The sequence below is a fragment of the Callithrix jacchus genome, chromosome X (assembly GCF_049354715.1).
Source record: "Callithrix jacchus isolate 240 chromosome X, calJac240_pri, whole genome shotgun sequence".
Classification (NCBI taxonomy): Eukaryota; Metazoa; Chordata; class Mammalia; order Primates; family Cebidae; genus Callithrix; species Callithrix jacchus.
The window spans coordinates 63,652,612-63,674,412 of NC_133524.1; the positions used below are offsets into that span (position 1 = coordinate 63,652,612).

At 38.5% G+C, this 21,801-nt stretch overlaps 1 protein-coding gene and 1 pseudogene across 7 annotated transcripts in view; one reads left to right on the top strand and one right to left on the bottom strand.

The window, feature by feature from the left end:
• Positions 1-21,801, bottom strand: part of EDA2R (ectodysplasin A2 receptor) — a 52,025-nt gene that overhangs the window by 12,340 nt on the left and 17,884 nt on the right. For all 7 annotated transcript variants that reach the window (XM_003735750.7, XM_078363368.1, XM_078363372.1 and 4 more), the window contains exon 2: positions 9,203-9,299. In XM_003735750.7, coding sequence (XP_003735798.3) covers positions 9,203-9,289 — 87 coding nt within the window. In that variant the 5' untranslated portion in view covers positions 9,290-9,299. The remainder of the gene's footprint in view (positions 1-9,202; positions 9,300-21,801) is intronic.
• On the top strand, positions 148-1,041 carry LOC144581100 (WW domain-binding protein 11 pseudogene; annotated as a pseudogene).

Below are 21,801 nucleotides of genomic sequence, written 5' to 3' on the forward strand. Positions count from 1 at the left end.
TCATTAATATTTACAAAGGGTACAAGAAAATGCAATTCTTCAATGTGGTGGAATGTGGGGAGCTGAAATATTTAACAAATAGTCTTAAGCACTACCCACATCAGTACTGTTTTATAAAAATTTTACAGATAAAATACATGAAAGTCAAGCTTTCAAGATGGCGGTAGCTGAGGGGTAGACTGAGAGGCCGAGTTGAAGGCCCTTACCAAGTAAAAGAGGTCAGGAATCACTCCCTCCCCGCTTCTTGCAGTCCTTGGAGCACAGCCGAAGTGTTTTTCTTTTTTTAATGAACAAGTAAACCATACAAATTGTCAACATGGGACGGAGATCTACATCATCCACTAAGAGTGGAAAATTTATGAACCCCACAGATCCAGCCCGAAAAGAAGCCCGGAAGCGAGAATTGAAGAACAACAACAACAACAAAAAAGGCTCGTGATGATTTGAGCTGCAGTTTTAAAGATGAGGGATCCAAAACAGATTATCGAAGATATGGAGAAATTGGATGAAATGGAGTTTAACCCAGTGCAACAGCCACAATTAAATGAGAAAGTACTGAAAGACAAGTGTAAAAAGCTGCGTGAAACCTTTGAACGTATTCTACGACTCTATGAAAAAGAGAACAGATATTTACAAAGAATTGCGAAAGCTAGAGATAGAGTATGAACAGAAGAGGGCTCAACTTAGCCAGTATTTTGATGCTGTCCAGAATGCTCAGCATGTGGAAGTGGAGTGTATTCCTTTGCCAGATATGCCACATGCTTCTTCCAACATTTTGATCCAGGACATTCCACTTCTTGGTGCCCATCCACCCTCCATCCTAAAGAAAACCTCAGCCTATGCACCTCCAATTCGGGCAGTTTCTATCCGTCCTCTTCTTGGACATGGTGTTCCACAGTTGCCCCCTGGCAGAAAACCTCCTGGCCCTTCCCGGATCCACCTCCTCTTCCTCCACTTCCACAAGTCGTGCAGAAGTATGGCCGTAAAGTTGGTTTTGCCCTAGATCTTCCCCCTCGTAGGTGAGATGAAGACGTGTTATGAATATTTGAAGAAATAATGGCTTAAAACTTCCCAAATTTGATAAAATACATCAATTTACCCATCCAAGATGCTCAAGAAACTCCAAGCAGGATAAACTTAAAGAGACCCATGCTGAGATACACTATAAACAAAATATTAATAGCTGAAAACAAAAAGAAAATATTGAAAATCAAGAGTAAAATTATTTGCCAAATAAAGGTACTTTCAATAAGATTCAAAGCATACTTCTCATCACAAAGTGCAGAGACTGAAAGTCAGGGAGATGACGTATTTAAGTGCCTAAACAAATAAACTGTTAACCAACAACTCTATATATAGCAAAAAAGTTCTTCAAAAATAAAGGAATAATTAAAACATTCCTAGATAAAAAATAGCTCATTGGTATCACTAGACCTGACTACAAGAAGGGAGTCTTTCAGGCTGAAATGAATGGACATTGGACAGTAACCCAAAGCCATACAAAGAGTAAATATGTCTGGTAAAGGTGAATGCATGGAAAATATGATTCCACTTATATGCAATATATAGAATAGGAAAATCTGTAGAGCTAGAAAGTAGAGTAGAGGCTATCAGGCACTTTGGGGAGGGGGAAATTGGGAGTTACTGCTTAATGTGTACAGAGACTGTATTTGGGGTAAGAAAAAGTCTTAGAAATAAAGGGATGATGGTTGCACAACATTGTGAATGCGATTAATGCTACTGAATTCTACACTTACAATGGTTAACACAGCAAATTTGAGGTTATATATTGTACCACAATCTTAAAAATCATAATGCAATATACAAAAAACCATGAATTGTAAACTTAAATGGGTGAATTGCCTGGTATGGAAACTGTATATTAATAAGGCTGCTAAAAAACACAGATCTCCAATAAGTCTGGGTTTCTAAATGGCTGAGAAGAATCTTCCTACTCCCCAACATGAATTGGAGTTACATTCAGGAATAAATACTTAATCTGTTATGTCACCAAACTTTAGCATTTGTTGCAGCAGTTAGTATTACCTGAACTAACATTTAAGTTATACTTTCCCAGGAGTTGGAAACAGTGAGCATCAGGCAGACTCTAAATACTCCCACCATTCTGTCCTTGTGTTTGCCCACTCAGGCTTTACCCAATGCCTTACATACAGCCTCACTCACAATGATCTCATATACCAATGGGATCTGACATGGGCACTAGCCATTTTACTCATAATGTAATTTTCTTGAAAAGGCAAAGGGCTTCTCAGACTCTCTGCTACCTTATGTGCAGCATTGGAATAGTGATAGCTGCCATATCTGTTTTAAACAGTGAGCTGAGGGTCAAATTAATAGGAAACACAATGTGGTGATGGAAATCCCTGATCCAAGGTAGCAAAGACCTAGCTTTAACTCCCACTTCCACCACTGACCAGCCCTGTGACTTTGGGCATGTCATTGGGCCTGAATTTTCTTGTCAGAAATAATGCTATCCAAATTATAGGTTTGTTAAGTTTACACAAGCTGACCAAATGAACAAGGGAATATCTCAAAGTAATGAAGAATAGCTGGCTTTTTAAATAGGTCATGGTGGATACCAGAAAGATAATGTGAAAAATGATCAAATTTGATACATTCCTCACACTATATACCAGAATAAATTCCAAATAGATCAGAAATTTATCGATAAAAATTAAAACCCAAAAGTACCAAAACAAAAGATAAATAAATTCCTCTTTAATCTGGGAATAGAGAAATCTTCTTTAACTGCAACTCAAAGTCCAGAAGCAATAAAGGAAAGATAGATAGTTCTAATTACCTAAAAATTCAAAAAAGTTTCAGGATAAAAGATTCATAAGCAAAATTAGAAGACAAATAACAAACTAGTAAAAAATGTAAACCATATCACAGACTAAAGATTTATATTGTAACATACAGAAGTGGTATAAATTAACAACAACAACAACTTTATGAGAAACTAAATATATATTCACAGAAAAAGAAACATAAACAGCTCTTATCCCAGATAAAAGATGTCTCTTAACCAGATACACACACACACACACACACACACACAACATACACAGATACATATATAACTCTGTGTAGGGGTTGTTTGTAATGCTTGTCACTATGCCTAGAATATAGTAATCCTTCAATTAACAGATAAACATTAGATATTGTTCTTCTGGAAAGCAAGTGTTTATACCATCTAGATCACTGGAATCAGAAGACCCGTGCCTGACTCCTCACTTACTTGCTTGCTAGATAAGGGAATGACAAAACAAACTAGCATTTATTCAAAATTAACCAATAAGTTGACTGATTGATCGACTGATTGGTTAGCACTCCCTTTTATTTTATTGGTTAACTCAGAAAACAGTTTTGAAGCAACTACAATGTGTGAGGGTGGTATTCTGAATACTGTGACTAAATAATTGAATCAATCAGACAAAAATCCACATACTCATGATGTTACAATCTTGTTTATTCTTCATAAAACCTCAAAAGGGTGCATTATAATCCATGTTTCACAAATAAGCAAAATTGAGGCATAAATTGTTGGCGTGAGAAGCCTCTTCCTATGGGCCTGAGATTCCCCACCCACAACTAGAGACAATAGGCTGCAGGGGGCACCTGAGATTCCACCATAAGGATCCAGCTTAAATATCTCTTTATCCTGAGGGTCTGAGATTCTTTTCCCCCACAAAGGAACAGGTGGCTATACTGGCAAGTGGTATCTTACTAATAACAAGTGGTCCAGTCTGGGGAATGTTCTTTGACTCCACAACTCAGACACTTCTTTATGCCGACTTAGATGGATCGAGTGACCTGGTCCAGGAAAACTCCTTCTATATCTAAGGCAGCACAATATAAACCCCACAGACCAAAAATCACACCACAATGGTCCTGGAAATTAAACAGTCTTTAGAGCTGCAGCTCATAAAAGTAGACCAGAAACTGTATGCTAAACCTAAACAGATGACTGAGTGCTAACGTAAAAGATTTAAATAGGACTCTGAGTCTCCTGGCATAATTGACAAAATGTCCAGAATACAATGAAAAACCACCCATGATAATAAGCATAAGGAAAATCACAACATGAATAAGAAAAGTCAATTAACTGACAACAACCCTTAGATAAAGCAGATGCTGGAATGACTGAAAAAGAATTCTAAAGCACCCATAATAAAAATGTTTTAAAAACCAATTGAAAATTCTCTTAAAAATAGAAAATATCATCAAAGAAACCGAAGTTTTGTTTTAAATAAGCAGATAGCAATTATTAAAGATAAAATGACAGATATTAAAAAGAAAACCTCACTGGATGGGCTTAGTAGCAGAGAAGAGACAGATGATAGAATCAGTAAACTTGAGACTAGAACAATAGAATTTATGCAACATGAACAGCAGGAAGAAAACAGACAAAATAAAATGAACAAAGCCTCAAGAACCTATGAGACTACAACAAATTATAGAATAATCATATCATCAGAATCTTATGAAAAGAACATTTTAAAAATGTGTATCTAAAAATATTTTCAAATAAATTGGGAGAAAACTTCACAAATTTGGCAAAAAGACCTACAAGTTAAAGAGGATGAACAGACCCCAAATATAATAAATCTAAAGAAATGCACACCAATACACATCATAAAACTTCAGAAAACTAAAGACAATAAAACAATATTGAAAATAGCCAAGAAGAAATGACATTAACTATAGAAAAACACTCTTTCAGATGACACAACAGTGGATTTCTATCAGAAGCCACGGAGGCCAGAAGGAAGTATCACATTTTTCAAGTACTGAAATTAACTGTCAACTGCAGATTTATATCCAGTGAAAGTATCCTCGGAAATAAAGGGACATAAAAACATTCTCAGGCAAAGAAAAACTAACAGAGTAAGTTGCTAGTAGGCCTACCCTTAAATAATGGCTAAGGGGAGTTCATAAAACAGAAATGAAATGATTTAAAAGACAGAGGTGATAAGAGAACTCTTGGAGCATCAGGAAGGAAGGAAGAACTCTGGAAGAGAAAAAATATGGGCATATAAATTGTACTATCTTTCTCTTCATATATTTTATAAATCATGGTCAATGACTAAAACAAATTTAACAAAAATTATATCTGATATTTGTGACAATGATATTTAATACTGGGGAAAGTAAAGGAGTCTAAAGGGAATAGACATTTCAATACTTCACTTTAAATGGCAAAACTCTGATGCCAGTTGACACTGAAAAAGTAATATGTATATTGTAATACCAGAACCACCTGTAAGAAAATGATACAAAGAGATACACTCAAAAACCCTACAAATAAATCATGATGGAGTCCTAAATAAAATGTTCATGTAACCCACAGGAATGTATGAAAAGACAAATAGAGGGACAAAAAACAGAGAAAACAAAAAAAAAAGAATAAAATGTCAGGCTTAATCCTCAAATATCAATAATTATTGTAAATATAAATGATCTATATATGCCAATTAAAAGACAGAAATTGGCATAGCGAAATAAAACCAAAATCTATCCAATTGTATTCAATATAAATTTCTTAAATAAATGAATCATTTTTTAATAACTTAAGGAGCAAATTATCATTAAAATTTTATTAAGAATTTTTCTTCATAATTAGGAAGTTCTTTCAAATGATTAAAGTGCAAAAATCCTTTTGCTACTAATTAGTTTTATGACCAGAAACCATTGATCTTCTTAATTTTACCATGGTTGCACAATGCTGATCCAAAATTTTGATGCTGATGGTGCTATAAGAATAATTATTTGTTCTAGATAAAATACTAACTTATACAACATAAAAGGGCATTTCTCTTAAACCTATAATCAAGAATGGTTTAGACTGGGAATGCAAGATATTTAAATTTAAAGAATTTATTAATATATGTCATCAAATTAATACATTAAAGGGAAAATATATTTAAAAAATCAATAGATGATAATAAAATGAAACAAAATTTAAAACCATTTCTGGTTTTTAAGTACAAATACACTTACATGTTAATATATTTTATATATTTTATATAAACGCTTTTTAAAATACTCTGTTATCTACTATATGTCTGTCTACTTAAGTTCCTTAAGTGAGTACACAAAGAACAATAAATAAATAGAAAGAACAGAAAGAGAAACAATAAGAAACAGATCACAAAATAAAAAATGCAAATGGATAAATAAACACAATAAAGTTGGTACATTTCCCCTATCAAATAAAAAAAAGTAAAACCAAAATTCTCATAAAGTCCTCATAAATTAGTAATTAATACTATAAAGTAAGGCATAAAATTAATGGATGATGAAAATATGTATTATTCATGTGCAGTTAGGCTTCTCGGACATGGGAATTCAATGCACTGTTGAAAATAAATGTAATTGTAATGGAAATTAGTGAAAACAAAATTCCGAAGTGTTATCTGCTGATATATTTCAAGCGTCTTAAAATTGTATGCATTATTTAGCTTTGCAATTGCACATCAAGAAAAATGTCCTGTGGAAATGGTGTCAATTTTCTGCAAATATTTATTTACAGTGATGCTTATAACTCATAAATAAAATTTAAAAGTAAATAAAAGTAACTTTAGCCAGATGCTTCTAGCTGCTTATTCAAACATCAATGCCCCTCTTCTTCCTTACTATGAAAACACTGATTTCATTCTAGGTAGCATGATGACCAGCCTCAAGAATGGATTCTTGATCGGTCTTAATCATAAAATCCCATTCTCATTTGCCAGACACTTATTTCCCAGTCTCTCTTCCAGATAGAGATAGCTACATAACCCAGTTATAGACCATAAGATATAAGGAAAAATCTGTTGGACAGCTTCTAGGAAAAGACTTCTTCCCTATAAAAGGCAAGCTTTTTTGACCCTGTAACTGATTCCTGACTTTGACTATGTGAAGATATGATGCTTCGAGTTTGGCAATCATGAGCCCACAATCATAACAAAACAGCAAGGTGTCCAAAATGAAGGATTATAAGAGCCTGAGTCCTTGATAACATTGCTGATCTGCCTAACAAATAAAATGGCTGCCTGTCTCCAGACTTCATTACATAAATAAATATGGTTCACGTCACAGTTAAATTATATGTTACTTTCAACTTAATACATCCTAATTGATTCTGAGGTAAAATAATATGCCCAGAACACAGATGGGACTCATGCCTACGTGTATCTGGATCTACAGCTTCTATATATAGTATATGTGTATGTATACTATACAAAATGGATATACTATATAAAATGGATATTAAAGCACATATTGGATCTAAAGCTTCTGTATATAGCATACGTACACATATACTATATACAGAAGCTTTAGATCCAATATGTGCTTTAATATCCATTTTATATAAGTGTTTTATATATGTGCATTTTACATATGTGCTTTAATATCCATTTAATACAAGCTTTATATATATGTGTGCTTTTATATCCATTTTAGTGTACAGCATGACCTAACCTCTGGTAATCTTTCCTTGGTTCTGGGGTCCTTTATTAACCATGTGGGTACCGCACTATGGGACATAATACCACGAGTAAAGACTTAGAATTAGTGGGCCAGGAGCCGTGGCTCAGGCCTGTAATCCCAGCACTTTGGGAAGCTTAGGTAGGCGGGAGTTCTGCCTCAGTTCCCAAACTCCTCACAAGGTCAGGAGTTCGAGATCAGCCTGGCCAATATGGTGAAACCCAATCTCTAGTAAATATACAAAAATTAGCTGGGCATGGTGGCATGCACCTGTAGTCTCAGTTACTAGGGAGGCTGAGGGAGGAGAATGGATTGAACCCAGGAGACGGAGGTTGCACCGAGCCACTGTACTCCAGCCTGGGTGACAGGGGAAAATACCATCTTAAAAAAAAATTAGAATTCGTACTTGTATCCCTTGATATCCCTGGGCCTTATTCTCTTCATTTTTTAAAATACAAGGGTAGGAAGAAAGTGGGCTAGATAACTAACTGCTATATTGTTTTCTAGCCACAGACTCATGTAACTTTCCCACCCAAAACCCTCCAAAGAGTTCCTAGTGCACTTAGAGAAAAATGATCATTTCTCATAGAGCTCAAGCCCCTATCTGGTCTGGTCCATACCTCGCTCTCTGACCTCTTTGTGCACTACTCTCCCTCTCATTTACCATACATACATTGCTCCCTTTTCCTTCAACATGCCTAGTTCATTTCACCTTGGGACTCTGCACTAGTATCCTCTCCTCAGAGGGTGTCTCCTTAGGGAGACCTTTCCCTGTTTCATAAGCTGAAGTAGCCATCCAGTCACTCTGTATCACATCACCTTAATTTGATTCTTCTCATATCTTCATATCTAGATTCTTTATTTATCTGTGTATGTGTCTCAATTATTATTTTTTTCACTAATAGTAAAATGCCCATGAGGACAAATATTTTTGTCCATTTTTCCATATCTATGGTATCTACAAACATGCCTGTCACTCTGCAAGAGTTCATTAAGCAATTGCTGAATGAACAAGCAATTGCATAAAATAGGGCATGAGTATGTAGAAAACATCTGCTAGCTATCTGCTTCTGGACTCTGTAGCCCCAGCTGCAGCCAAAATTTAATATCACTCCCAGGTTCAGGGACCAACAAAGGACCTGAGGAAAGAACAATTAAGCAGATCCAGGCTTGAAAACAAGTAGGTTGTATGAAGTCTCTGCCTTGCTGGTCATTTTGTTCTGATCCTTATCTTTAATTGGGATTTTAGACCCTCCCTGGTTCCACATCCCTAAATTCTTCATTGCACAGCTTCTGCAGTAGTGCAGATCCTCTAGAACAGAGGCTGGAGTTCAGAGAATCTGCACTACTTGGTTCTTCTCCCTTTCTGATTCCTAAGATCTGATATCTGGCTCTTCAGCACCATGTGGTGTGGCTTTGCTTTAGCTAACAGATTTCCCTAATGCTTAACAGTCCTCATGGATCTCTGCACAAGACATCTCTTCTTGAAATACCCTATTATCTCATGGAAACTCTCCTGGCCATGATCCTGCTAGGCTGACTTCATGCTGGAACCATGACTGATATTGCATACTCTGTGGATCCCAGGTTTTACCTGTTGAACTGGATCAGTCATAGGTAGGGATGACTCCCCTAATCTTGGCCTCTTTCAGTTGCCAGGCTGGTTCCTAATTTGTGACAAAAATAAGTGTACTGATTAAGGAGAACTTACCTTGGATAGCTCCTGTCCAGGACCACACTGCTGGCAGGTGACACACCGTCCCCATTGGTCCAAGTATTCATTTTCTTGGCAATCCATGGTGGGAAGGCTGTGGGTACAGAACATAAGAACTAGGGAGTTAGTGCAAAGGGACTGTAAGTAGTGGCTTCCATGTCACTTGGTTTCTGGGTCCTCTTAATCTAGTCTCTGGCTCTGAGACAGTGGGGCTGAGGAAGCGAACACAAAAGAGTTAATGCTTATATAGTTCTGACCATATGCCATGAACTCTTGTAAATGCTTTGCATGTAATAACTCATCCAATTCTCAAAACAATTATGTTAAGAATTATTATTAGCTACATTTTACAGATGAAGAAACTGAGGCAAAGAGACCAAGCTATTTGCTCAAATTCACAGTCAGTGGCTATACCAGGAGCTGAATTTGTAAAGAGAATAATAAGACAAGGAGTTGGCTTCTGCCCAGGGGGTACAGAATACTCACAAGCCCTCATGTGTGAACAGATCATAACAATTTAGAAACTACTTTCACACCTATTATTATTTGATCTATACAACATCCATGTGAGGTCAGCAGTATAGGGATTATCATCTTTATTTTGTAATTGAGAAAGCTAAAACATGGTTTCTCTTTGACAACAGTGGTCCTCGGAGGCACTAGTTGCCATTGCTTCTGTCCTAGGCAGAATGGGAGGGTAGAATGATCCAGCATGTAGAAATATCTTAGTGCACTAAGGTTCACAGAAAGAGAAACATTACTCAGATAAGTTCTTGGAAGACAGATGCATATGGCAGTAGAACTAGCATTGGACTGAAAATTAGATCTGGATTCCAATCCTGGCTATAGGATAGCCAATAATCCTGTTGCTCAGGATGAAGAGATTTCCTAGAGCATGGAAATTTCAATGCTAAAACTGGAATAGTTTTGGGCAAAGTGAGATAATTGGTCACCCTACTTGGCTCTTACCTTTTCAACCTGCAATCTGTGACGTATCACTTTATCTGTTTTGGCCTTGATTACTTAATATAAGCAAAAGGGATAGCATGTTCTTCACCTACCATACATAGCTCTTGGAAGGATTAAAGCTGCTAAGGTCCATCAAACCATTCTGAAGAGCTATACAAAATAAGGCAGAGTTAAGTATTCAGAAAGGTTGTCTTCTACAAAGAGGAATTTTAATGAAGGGGTTCCAGTAATTCATACATGGGGCTTATCCTACTCAAAAAGAAAGGTAGCATGAGGTATTTTTTAATTACTCATGACCTCATACTGGGGTGAATTTCAAGTGGTTTCTAAAAGTGTCAAAGGTCCTAAATGTGTACTTTAAGTCAGAAGAGAGGAGAGTGTACATGTGTACCTTGAGAGGTCACCACTCTTCCACTCAAAGGTCCCCAAAAGAGATAGGTTAAGTCATCCTAGCTGGCATTCTTGCTTAAGTGCACCTTTTTCCATCAACAACTGGGCCATTCTTTCCCATTCCTTCATTCAAAGGAAACTGGGCTACAAGATCCATGTTTGCAAAAGATAAACATACTCTCTTCTGTGCTGATTTGTTCCCCGGCCAATGGTATTGACCTCAGTAGGCATGCTTCCCTCCCCTTGCTATGTACTCTTCTCACTGAGAACAAAAAACTCAGTATTCTCATATCCCTCATGACCAGGAAGTTCAATGCCACAGTAACAGGGCCAGGATACTGATCTAGACAACGTTCTTATCTCCCCTTTTGCCCACAAAACAGAAAAATATTGTCAGGAACCAAGAAGTAGCCCTCCTCTTGAACTAAGTTCCCATAGTAGGCATTTAAAATCTCCATGACAAGCTGCTGCTGGCTTTTGATGGTCTGAGACACCTCATTTCACTTGGTTTCCAGAGCTCAACCCACCTAATAAACATGTGGCCTAAACCCTAGCATGTCTCTAACCATGGCTTTGAAACCTCTGTCTAGGCAAGGCAGGCTTGTTTCCAAAACCCCATATCAAGACTTAGGGAATGAACAGAGAGCCTTTCCCTCTTTTTTTCTCATCATGCTTATTCAAAGCATACAAATTAAATTATCTTTCATTAGAAGTTTAACAAATTGACGTTTTAAAAATTATTTTTATTTTTTTCTAATTATACTCTAAGTTCTGGGGTACCTGTGGAAAACGTGCAGGTTTGTTACATAGGTATACATGCGCCATGATGGTTTGCTGCATCCATCAACATGTCATCTACATTAAGTATTTCTCCTAATGCTATCCATCCCCTATAGTCCATCCCCTGCTATCCCTCCCCTAGTCCCCTACCCCTGCACAGGCCCTGGTGTGTGATGTTCCCCTCCCTGTGTCCATGTGTTCTCATTGTTCAACCCTCACTTATGAGTGAGAACATGCAGTGTTTGGTTTTCTGTTCTTGTGTCAGTTTGCTGGGAATGATGGTTTCCAGCTTCATCTATGTCCCTGCAAAAGATATGAACTCATTCTTTTTATGGCTGCATAGTATTCCATGGTGTACATGTGCCATATTTTCTTTATACAGTCTATCACTGATGGGCATTTGGGTTGGTTCCAAGTCTTTGCTATTGCAAACAGTGCCACAATAAACATATGTGTGCATGTGTCATTATAATAGAAGGATTTATAATCCATTGGGTATATATCCAGTAATCGGGTTGCTGGGTCAAATGGTATTTCTATTTCTAGATCTTTGAGGAATCGCCACTCTGTCTTCCACAATGGTTGAACTAATTTACACTCCCACCAACAGTGTAAAAGCGTTCCTATTTCTCCACATCCTCTCCAGCATCTGTTGTCTCCTGATTTTTTAATGATAACCATTCTAACTGGCATGAGATCTCAATGTGGTTTTGATTTCTATTTCTCTAATGAACAGTGATGATGAGCTTTTCATGTGTTTGCTGACTGCATAAATGTCTTCTTTTCGTAAGTGTCTGTTCATATCTTTTGCCCACTTTTTGATGGAGTTATTTATTTCTTGTAAATTTTTTTAAGTTCTTTGTAGATTCTGGATATCATTAGTCTTTTGTCAGATGGGTAGATTGCAATTTTTTTTCCCATTCTGTTGGCTGCCAGTTCACTCTAATGAAAGTTTCTTCTGCTGTGCAGAAGCTCTTTAGTTTAATTAGATCCCACGTGTCTATTTTGGCTTTTATTGCCATTGCTTTTGGTGTTTTTGTCATGAAGTCCTTGGCCATGCTTATGTCCTGAATGGTATTACCTAGGTTTTCTTCTAGGGTTTTTATGGTGTTATGTCTTATGTTTAAATCTTTAATCTATCTGGAGTTAATTTTTGTATAAGGTGTAAGGAAGGGTTCCAGTTTCTGCTTTCTGCACATGGCAAGTCAGTTTTCCCAACACCATTTATCAAATAGGGAATCGTTTCCTCATTGCTTGTTTTTGACAGGTGTGTCAAAGATCAGATGGTTCTATATGTGTGGCATTACTTCAAAGGCCTCTGTTCTGTTCCATTGGTCTATATCTCTGTTTGTACCAGTACCATGCTGTTTTGATTACTGTTGCCTTGTAATATAGTTTGAAGTCAGGTAGTCTGATGCCTCCAACTTTGTGTGTTTTTTTCTTTTCTTTTTCTTTTTTCCTTAGTATTGTCTTGGCTATGCAGCTGTGTATTGGTTCCATATGAAGTTTAAGGTGTTTTTTTTTCCAATTCTGTGAAGAAGGTTAATGGTACCTTGATGGGGACAGCATTGAATCTATAAGTTGCTTTGGGCAGTATGGCCATTTTCATGATATTGAGTCTTCCTAACCATAAGCATGGAATGTTTTTCCATCTGTTTGTGTCCTTTCTTCTTTCCTTGAGCAGTGGTTTGTAATATTCCTTGAAAATGTCCTTCACGTCCCTTGTTAGTTGTATTCCTAGGTATTTTATCCTTTTTGTAGCAATTGTAAATGTGAGTTCACTCATGATTTGGCTCTCTGTTTGTCTGTTATTGGTGTATAGGAATGCTTGTGATTTTTGCACATTGATTTTGTATCCTCAGACTTTGCTGAAGTTGCTTATCAGCTTAAGGAGATTTGGGGCTGAGGTGATGGTGTCTTCTAAGCATACAATCATGTCATCTCCAAATAAAGACAATATAACTTCCTCTTTTCCTAATTGAATACCCTTTATTTCTTTTTCTTGCCTGATTGTCTGGCCAGAACTTCCAGTACTATGCTGAATAACAGTAGTGAGAGAGGGCATCCTTGTCTTGTGCCAGTTTTCAAAGGGATTGCTTCCTGTTTGGCTTTATTAAAGAGTACAAAATCATAGACTCTGGACTGTTTTGAAGAAGTCAGGGTGTATGTGTAAAACTACCTAATGAGGGTTAAATGTCATTATCCAGGAATAATGTCAGACCTTATATCAATTTTTCCCTGTAATCAACAGTTTACTGAAGCATATGTAACTACCTTTAAAAAAATAAAGTAAAAGAACAATTACGCTTTCAGAAAATTAGAGCTACTCTTAGGTATCCCATACTGCAGCTAGACACTCTTCCAAAGTATCACAAAAAATGTGGCTGAATCCTCTAAACTTCTGGGTAAGTTGACAATATAGACAGACCTATAAAATTCCCAAGAGTAGAGACCACTGCATGCCCAGTGCCTAGCCATGAACCTGGCAGAGGTTGTGTACCTCAACAGTGCTTACTATTTGTTAGCTTGTCCACATGCTTCGTTCCCTGGACTGTGGCTAACTATGCATATGTATCTAGCCACCTAGGTTATTTCTCTTTCAGATAATAACTTTGCAACCAATAGTAGTAACCTCACATCAAGAAAAGAGCAAAGCTCTTAGTTAGGGACATATAGATTTGGGTTTGAATCTTAATTGTGCATCCTCAAACAAATTGTTTTACCCTTGTCAGCATCAGTTTCTTCATCGGGAAAATGGAGGTTTAAATAATATACTGTACAGTAGTTTAGAAAATTAAATGCAATAATAAATGTTAAAGGACCAAGTATAGGACTTGATACATATGAGACACTTGGTAATTAGCAGGTTCCCTTTTTCCTCTTCAGAAGAGTGAGGTTTATAGCAAAAGGAGTGCACATTTGTTACCCTTGGGATGTGTGGGGAAGAAAAGGAAAAGGCACCTAAGTTTCTTTATTGACCATTTCAGCTGGAGCATGAAGGCGATGTTTAAGATGGGTCCCACTATATCAGTTTCCTACTCATTAATCGCAACCACCAGTGACCTGAGGCTTAAGAAAAAGATTCTCCAGATACCTTCAGTGCCTAAGCCACCTTGGCTAAAAGAAACATTGTTCTAAGTGTTTGCTAGATTTTTTTAATCAAGGCATTCCTGTATAGGATTAACTTGGTCGACAAACATTTGGAAACATTTCTGAGATAATTGTCTTTGAAATGGAAGTGCAAAGGAAATAAAATCAGATTTGCAAGTAAGCGAGGATGTTATTATGGACTTTATGAAATAGCATATCATTTTCCACAGAACAGTCCCTCTCAACTCCACAACTTAAGGTTGTGACTGCTCAAGAAAATTTGTTTTCACCCCAACTATGACATGGGATTGTGTTCTCTTTGCATTACTGAGGGTTGGGAAGAGGGAGGGAAGTGGCAGATGCCTCTTTTCTCAATCCCATGAAGTATAATATATGGTGGGGTTCTGATTCTGCTAAAGCCCATCGCCCACACAGTTGTACTGTTTGCTAACTATATCCTGAAATAATGCCTCCAACCTCCCAACTTGCCCAGAGAATATCTGATCTGCGTAACTCAGGAGTAGTTTGGACATCAGATGAGGTAATGTGGAAGTGCTCTAAAAATTCATGTGGGTCACATGCTGGGAATTTTTGTCTGTTTCTGACTGCAGTACAACATATACATAGCAAGGAGTACAAAGATTAAGTAAACCAATAAATTTTTCATGAGTACATGCCCATGTAAACACCAACCAGATAAATACACAGAGCCTTTCTATTACTCCAGCAGGCTCCCTCATGCCCCTTCCCAGTCAATGTCAGCCCCTCTTCAGGTAAGTATAGCACAGGCTTCTATCATTATGATTAGTTTTACCTGTCTTTGAAATTCACATAAATTTGAATCATACAAGATGCACTATTCTGTTTCTGGTTTCTCTTGCTAAATATAACATCTGTGATAGTTATCCACTATGTTTTTTTCAGCAACATTTGCTCATTACTATTGTTGTGTAGTAGCCTATTGTATGGATATACCACGATTTATATATTTTTTCTTGGCAAACTTTGGGCTGCTTTTAATTTGACGCCATTATAAATTGAGTTGTTATACTATCGTTCACTGATTTTTTTTTTTTAAGAGTGTCAAGAAAATTCAATAAGAAAAAAACAATCTTTTCAAAAAGTGTTGTTGGGGAAACTGGATATCCACATGCAAAAAAAATCAAATTGGACCCCTAACTCACATCATATACAAAATTAACTCATGATAGACTAAATCCCTAAACTTAAGAGTTAAAAATACAAAACTCTTATAATACTTTTTTTATAAGAAAACATACAAATTCTATAATCAATGTTTTTCTCATAAGAAAATATAAATGTAAATGTTTGTGACACTGTATTAGGCAGTGGTTTCTTAGATATAACAACAAAAGCACAAGAACAAAAGAGATAAATGGATCAATGACATGTAAACAAAATTTAAAAATTAAAAATGTTTGTGTTTCAAAAGACAGCATCCAGAAAATGAAAAGAGTTCTTCGATCCAAGATGGCCCTTTAGGAGCAGCTCAGGATTGCAGCTCCCAGAGAAAGCGCAGAGGGTGAGTGTACGCTGCATTTCCAGATGGATCTTTATTGCCCACAGACCAGGAGATTCCCAGGTGGAGGAGCACTATGGGTTGCCAGCGTGGGTGTTTCAGCCGGCACGGCTGTTTTGCCGGCGCTGCAGTGTGGTGGATCTCCGTACAAAATACACTGGTCAGGTTGCCCTTTTAAGCTGGCAACTGGCACTCTGAGAAGGCAGATTCACCCATTCACCTGATTAAATGGGTCTGAAACAGGGGGCCAGGCCAGGAGATTCCTGGGCAGTGCCATTGTTTCAGCTGGTGCAGTGGGTCGCCACATGGGAAATCACACAGATCCTGGTGCCCTTTCAACAGGCAACTGGAACACCTGGGAGAGAGTCAACTGTTCAACTTAAAATAAAAAAAGGCTTGAGGCAGGGAGCCAGGTGATCAGGCTCAGTGGGTCCCATTCCCACAAAAACAAACAAAACAGCAATTGGAAATGCTCGGGGTTGAGAGCTTTATGGCAAGCACAGATGAACCCAGGATGATGCAGCTCAGTGGGGGAGGGGCGTCCGCCATTACTGAGGCACTCCACCCCTATAAAGGTAGTCCGCCATTGCTGAGGCACCCTGCCATTGCCGAGGCAACCTGGTGTTGCAGAGGCAACCCACCATAACAGAAAGAGTCCACCATTACAGAGGTGGGACACCATCGCCGAGGCAGTTCTAACCACACCTATATAAACAGGACTGCAGGGAATCTCACAGGGCAGCAGGGCAGAGCCGGATGCAGGGAGGAGCTCACAGTAGCTCAGCAAAGCCTCTGCAGGCAGACAGTGACTAGCCTGCCTCCTTGCTGGACAGGGCAGCCCTGAAAAAAAAAGGCAGCAGCACAACAGATACTCATAAATAAGGCCCTAACTCCCCAGGACAGAGCACCTGGGAAAAGAAAAGGGGGTTTATGAGTTCTGCTGCAGCAGACTTAAACATGCCTGCCTAGCAGCTCTGAATGAACAATGGAGCTCACAGCTCAACACTTGAGCTCCTGTAAAGAACAGACTGTCTCTTCAAGCAGCTCCCTGACCCCCGTATACTGAAAGAGTATACTGAAAGAGTATATCATTCTGGGACAAAGATAGCAGTAGAAGAAACTGGTAGCAACCCTTACTGTTCTGCAGCTGCTGCAGGTGATCCCCAGGCAAGCAGGGCCTGGAGTGGACCTCAGCCATTCTACAGCAGAGGGGCCAGACTGTTAGAAGGAAAACGAAGAAACAGAAATAACTTCATCATCAACAACCTGGACATCCACTCAGAGACCCAATCTGAAAACCAGCAACTACACAGGCGACAGGTGGATAAATCCACAAAGATGGGAAGAAACCAGCACAAAAAGGAGAAAAACACCTGAAACCGGAAAACTTCTCCTCGTATAAGGGATCACAACTCCTCACTAGCAAGGGAAAAAAGCTGGATGGACAATGAGTGTGATGAAATGACAGAATCAAACTTCAGAAGGTGGATAATGAGAAACTTCTGTGAGCTAAAAGAACATGTTCTCACTCAATGCAAAGAACTAATCTCTTGAAAAAAGATTTGAGGAAATGATAACAAGAATGGACAACTTAGAGAGGAATATGAGTGAATTGATGGAGCTGAAAAAAACAAAAGGAGAACTTCTTGAAGCATGCAAAAGTTTCAACAGCCAAATTGACCAAGCAGAAGAAAAAATATCAGAGGTCGAAGATCAACTTAAATAAAATAAAACGAGAAGGCAAGATTAGAGAAAAAAAGTGCAAAAAGGAATGAACAAAGTCTCAAAGAAATGTGGGACTATGTGTTTACTAGGTATACCTGAATGTGATGAAGAGAATGAATCCAAGCTGGAAAATACTCTTCAGAATATTATTCAGGAAAACTTCGCCAACCTTGCAAGGCAGGCCAATATTCAAGTCCAGGAAATACAGAGAACACCACAAAGTTATTCCATGAGAAGAGCAACCCCAAGGCATGTAATTGTCAGATTCACCAGGGTTGAAATGAAGGAGAGAAAACTAAGGGAAGCCAGAGAGAAAGGTTGGGTTACCCACAAAGGGAAGCCCATCAGACTCACAGCAGATCTCTCGGCAGAAACCCTATGAGCCAGAATAGACTGGGGGCCAATATTCAACATCCTTAAAGAAAAGAACTTTCAACCCAGAATTTCACATCCAGCCAAACTGAGCTTCAGAAGTGAAGGAAAAATAAAATCGTTTGTGAACAAGCAACTACTCAGAGATTTTGTCACCACCAGGCCTGCTTTACAAGAGCTCCTGAAAGAGGCACTACACATAGAAAGGAACAACCAGTACCAGTCACTCCAAAAACATACCAAATGCTAAAGAGCATCAACAAAATGAAGAATCTGCATCAACTGATGGGCAAAAAAGCCAGCTAGAATCAAAATGGCAGGATCAAATTCACACATAACAATATTAACCCTAGATGTAAATGGAATAAATGCACCAATCAAAAGACACAGACTGGCAAATTGGATAAAAAGCCAAAACCCATCGGACTGCTGTATCCAGAAAACCCACCTCACATGCAAGGTTACACAAAGGCTCAAAATAAAGGGATGAAGGAAGATTTACCAAGCAAATTCAGAGTAAAAAGAGCAGGAGTTGCAATTCTCGTCTCTGATAAAATAGACTTTAAAGCAACAAAGATCAAAAGAGACAAAGAAGCACATTACATGGTGGTAAAACAATCAATACAACAGGAAGAGCGAATGATCCTAAATATATATGGACCCAATACAGGAGCACCCAGATATATAAGACAAGTTCCTAATGACTTATAAAGAGAATTAGACTCCCCCACAATAATAGTGGGAGACCTCAACATGTCACTGTCAATATTAGACAGATCAACCAGACAGAAAATTAACAAGGATATCCAGGACTTGAACTCAGACCTGGAACAAGCAAACCTGATAGACATGTACAGATCTCTCCACCCCAAATCCACAAAATATACATTCTTCTCAGCACCACATCACACCTACTCTAAAATTGATCACATAATTGGAAGTAAATCACTCCTCAGCAAATGCAAAAGAATGGAAATCATAACAGTCTCTCAGACCACAGTGCAATCAAGTTAGAACTCAGAATTCAGAAACTAACTTAGAACTGCACAGCTTCATGGAAACTGAACAACTGGCTCTTGAATGTTGACTGGATAAACAATGAAATGAAGGTAGAAATAAAGAAGTTCTTTGAAAAAACGAAGACCCAACATACCAGAATCTCTGGGACACATTTAAAGCAATCTTTAGAGGAAAATATATAGCAATAAGTGCCCACATTAGAAGAATGGAGAGATCCAAAATTGACACCATATTGACAAAATTGAAAGAGCTAGAAGAGCAAGATCAAAAAAAAAAAATCAAAACCTAGCAGAAGACAAGAAATAACTAATATCAGAGCAGAACTGAAGAAGATAGAGACATAAAAAACTCTTCAAAAAATCAAGAAATCAAGGAGCTCGTTTTTCAAAAAGATCAACAATATAGAAAGACCACTAGCAAGATTAATAAAAAAGAAAAGAGAGAATAACCAAATAGATGCAATGAAAAACGACAAAGGGAAAATCACCACAGATTCCACAGAAATTCAAACCATCATCAGAGAATATTACAAACAACTCTATGCATATAAACAAGTAAACCTGGAAGAAATGTATAAATTCCTGGACACTTGCATCCTCCCAATCCTAAACGAGGAAGAAGTCGGAACCAAAACTAGACCAATAACAAGATCTGAAGTTGAGGCAGTGACTAAGAGCCAACGACATGACTGTTATGGGTGCCCTGTTGAACCAGCAAACTGAGACCTGGGAGGGCTAAACTTGAGACTGAATGGGACTTGGGCAATGAGCCAGCCCAGGAAATCCCAAGGACAAAGCGTTTGGACTAGCACAGTGTGACAAACAAAACAGCGATTCCAAACCCTCCCGGTGAGGAGGTTTTCTTAAAGCACAGATCCATGGGCGTCCACCATTACTGAGGCAATCAGCCCCCACTGAGGTACACGCCCATTGCTGACGTAGCCTGCCATTGCCAAAGCAACCCGGTTCAACAGAGAGACTCTGCTACAGGGCATAGCCCATGGCAACAGGGCAAAGATCGTGGCAACAGGGCGGAGACTGCAGCAGAAGAGCAGAGCCTGCAGCAACAGGGCGAACCTCACAACAGCAGGATGGAGCCTCGGAAAAAAATAGTGATTTGACTGCCTCCTAGCTGGGCAGGACAGCAAGGCGGACACTCACAAGGAAAGCCTCAACCCCTCCCCCGCCCAGACAGATCATCTGAGAAAAAAAGGGTTTTTTTCAGCCTATCAGCCCTGAATGAACAAAAGAGCTCACAGCTCAGCACTTGAGCTCCTACAAAGTATAGACTGTCTCGTCAAGCAGCTCCCTGACCCCTCTATATTTAAAAGACTGACATTTGGCAGGCATCATTCTGGGACAAAGATAGCAGAAAAAGAAACTGGTAGCATCCCTCGCTTTTCTGCAGCTGCTATAGGTGCACCCCAGACAAGCAGGGCCTGGAGAGAACCTCAGCAGTCATACAGCAAAGGGGCTAGACTGGTAGAAGGAAAACCAAGCAACAGAAATACTTCATCACCAACAATCTGGGTGTCCACTCAGAGACCCAATAGAAAAGTCAGCAACTACGCAGACGACAAGTGGATAAATACACAAAGATGGGAAGAAACCAGCGCATAAAAAAGGAAAACACCCGAAACCAGAACACCTCGCCTCCTAGAAAGGACCATAACTCCTCACCAGCAAGGGAACAAAGCTGGAAAAAGAATGACTGTGATGAAATGACGGAATTAGACTTCAGAAGGTGGATAATGAGAAATATTTGTGAGCTAAAAGAACATGTATTAAATCAATGCAAAGAAACTAAGAAACTTAAAAAAAGATAAGAAAAAAGATTTGAGGAAATGATAACAAGAATGGATAACTTAGAGAGGAATACGAATGAATTAAAGGAGATGAAAAACACAATACGAGAACTTCGCGAAGCATGCACAAGTTTCAATAGCCAAATTGACCAAGCAGAAGAAAGAATTTCAGAAGTCTACGATCAACTCAATGAAATAAAACGAGAAACCAAGATCAGAGAAAAAAGCACAAAAAAGAATGAACAAAGTCACCAAGAAATGTGGGACTATGTGAAGGGACCTAACCTACGTTTGATAGGTGTACCAGAATGTGATGAAGAGAATGAATCCAAGCTGGAAAATACTCTCCAGGACATTATCGAGGAAAATTTCCCCCACCTAGCAAGACAGGCCAACACTCAATTGCAGGAAACACAGAGAACACCACAAAGATATTCCGCAAGAAGAGCAACCCCAAGGCACATAATCGTCAGATTCAACAAGGTTGAAATAAAGGAGAAAATACTAAGGGCAGCCAGAGAGAAAGGGCGGGTCACCCACAAAGGGAATCCCATCAGACTCACAGCAGATCTCTCGGCAGAAACTCTGCAAGCCAGAAGAGAGTGGGGGCCAATATTCAATATCCTTAAAGAAAAGAACTTTCAACCCAGAATTTCATATCCAGCCAAACTGAGCTTCAAAAGTGAAGGAAAAATAAAATCCTTTGTGAACAAGCAAGTACTCAGAGATTTTGTCACCACCAGGCCTGCTTTACAAGAGCTCCTGAAAGAGGCACTACACATAGAAAGGAACAACCAGTACCAGCCATTCCAAAATCACACTAAATGCTAAAGAGCATCAACATAATGAAGAATCTACAACAACTAATGGGCAAAACAGCCAGCTAGCATCAAAATGGCAGTATCA